The sequence below is a fragment of the Terrapene carolina genome, unplaced genomic scaffold, assembly GCF_002925995.2.
Source record: "Terrapene carolina triunguis isolate 2854851 unplaced genomic scaffold, T_m_triunguis-2.0 Scaffold27106, whole genome shotgun sequence".
Taxonomy (NCBI): domain Eukaryota; kingdom Metazoa; phylum Chordata; order Testudines; family Emydidae; genus Terrapene; species Terrapene triunguis.
Window position 1 is genome coordinate 1 of NW_020691457.1, and position 592 is coordinate 592.

A 592-nucleotide genomic window follows, 5' to 3' on the forward strand; every position below is an offset into this window, starting at 1 on the left:
GCAGGGGCTGGGTGGGACGGGGGCGCGGCCGGGGGTTGCCAGGGGCCGCAGGGGGCAGGACGGGGGTTGCCGGGGCGGCGCGGCGGGACCTGGACCAGCTGGATGAGGTATTGGCTCAGCTTGTCATCCGTCAGCCCCTGCGCCAGGCACTTGAGGGCGAAGTCCCGCACGCGGGGGTCAGGGAAGTTGCAGTCCAGCAGCTCCATGGACAGCTCCGGTGCGATGAGGGGCCACTCCCGCAGCAGGCAGTACATCTGCGGGGGGGCGGGAGAGACACAGGCTGGCGGGGCCGGCGGAACTCCCCGCCACTGTGCGCAGAGAGCGCCAAACCGCTCCCGCCCACCCCCCAGGGCTCTGATCCGGCTGGGGGGGAGCCCGGGGGGGTCCCAGGTACCTGAGCAACCTCGTCCCGCGAATTCCACTTGACGGACAGCAGCAGCTTGGGCAGCGTCTCTGGGATGTTGATACAGTAATGGCTGCAACGAGAGTGGGGGGGGGGCGTCTGAGGTGTGCCCCAACCCCCTGCTCAGCCCCCCACCACATGGGGGAGAGAACCCAGGAGTCCTGGCTCCCAGCCCCCCCTGCTCTAACC

General features: G+C 70.4%; 1 protein-coding gene across 1 annotated transcript in view; it reads right to left on the minus strand.

The window, feature by feature from the left end:
• Positions 1–39: 39 nt before the first annotated feature.
• LOC112124459 (phosphatidylinositol 4,5-bisphosphate 3-kinase catalytic subunit alpha isoform-like) overlaps positions 40–592 on the minus strand; it is a gene marked incomplete at both ends in the record, with an annotated part of 3,238 nt that continues 2,685 nt past the window's right edge. The window contains 2 exons of the mRNA XM_026662411.2: positions 40–254; positions 395–476. Of these exons, the coding sequence (XP_026518196.2) occupies positions 40–254; positions 395–476 (297 nt within the window). The remainder of the gene's footprint in view (positions 255–394; positions 477–592) is intronic.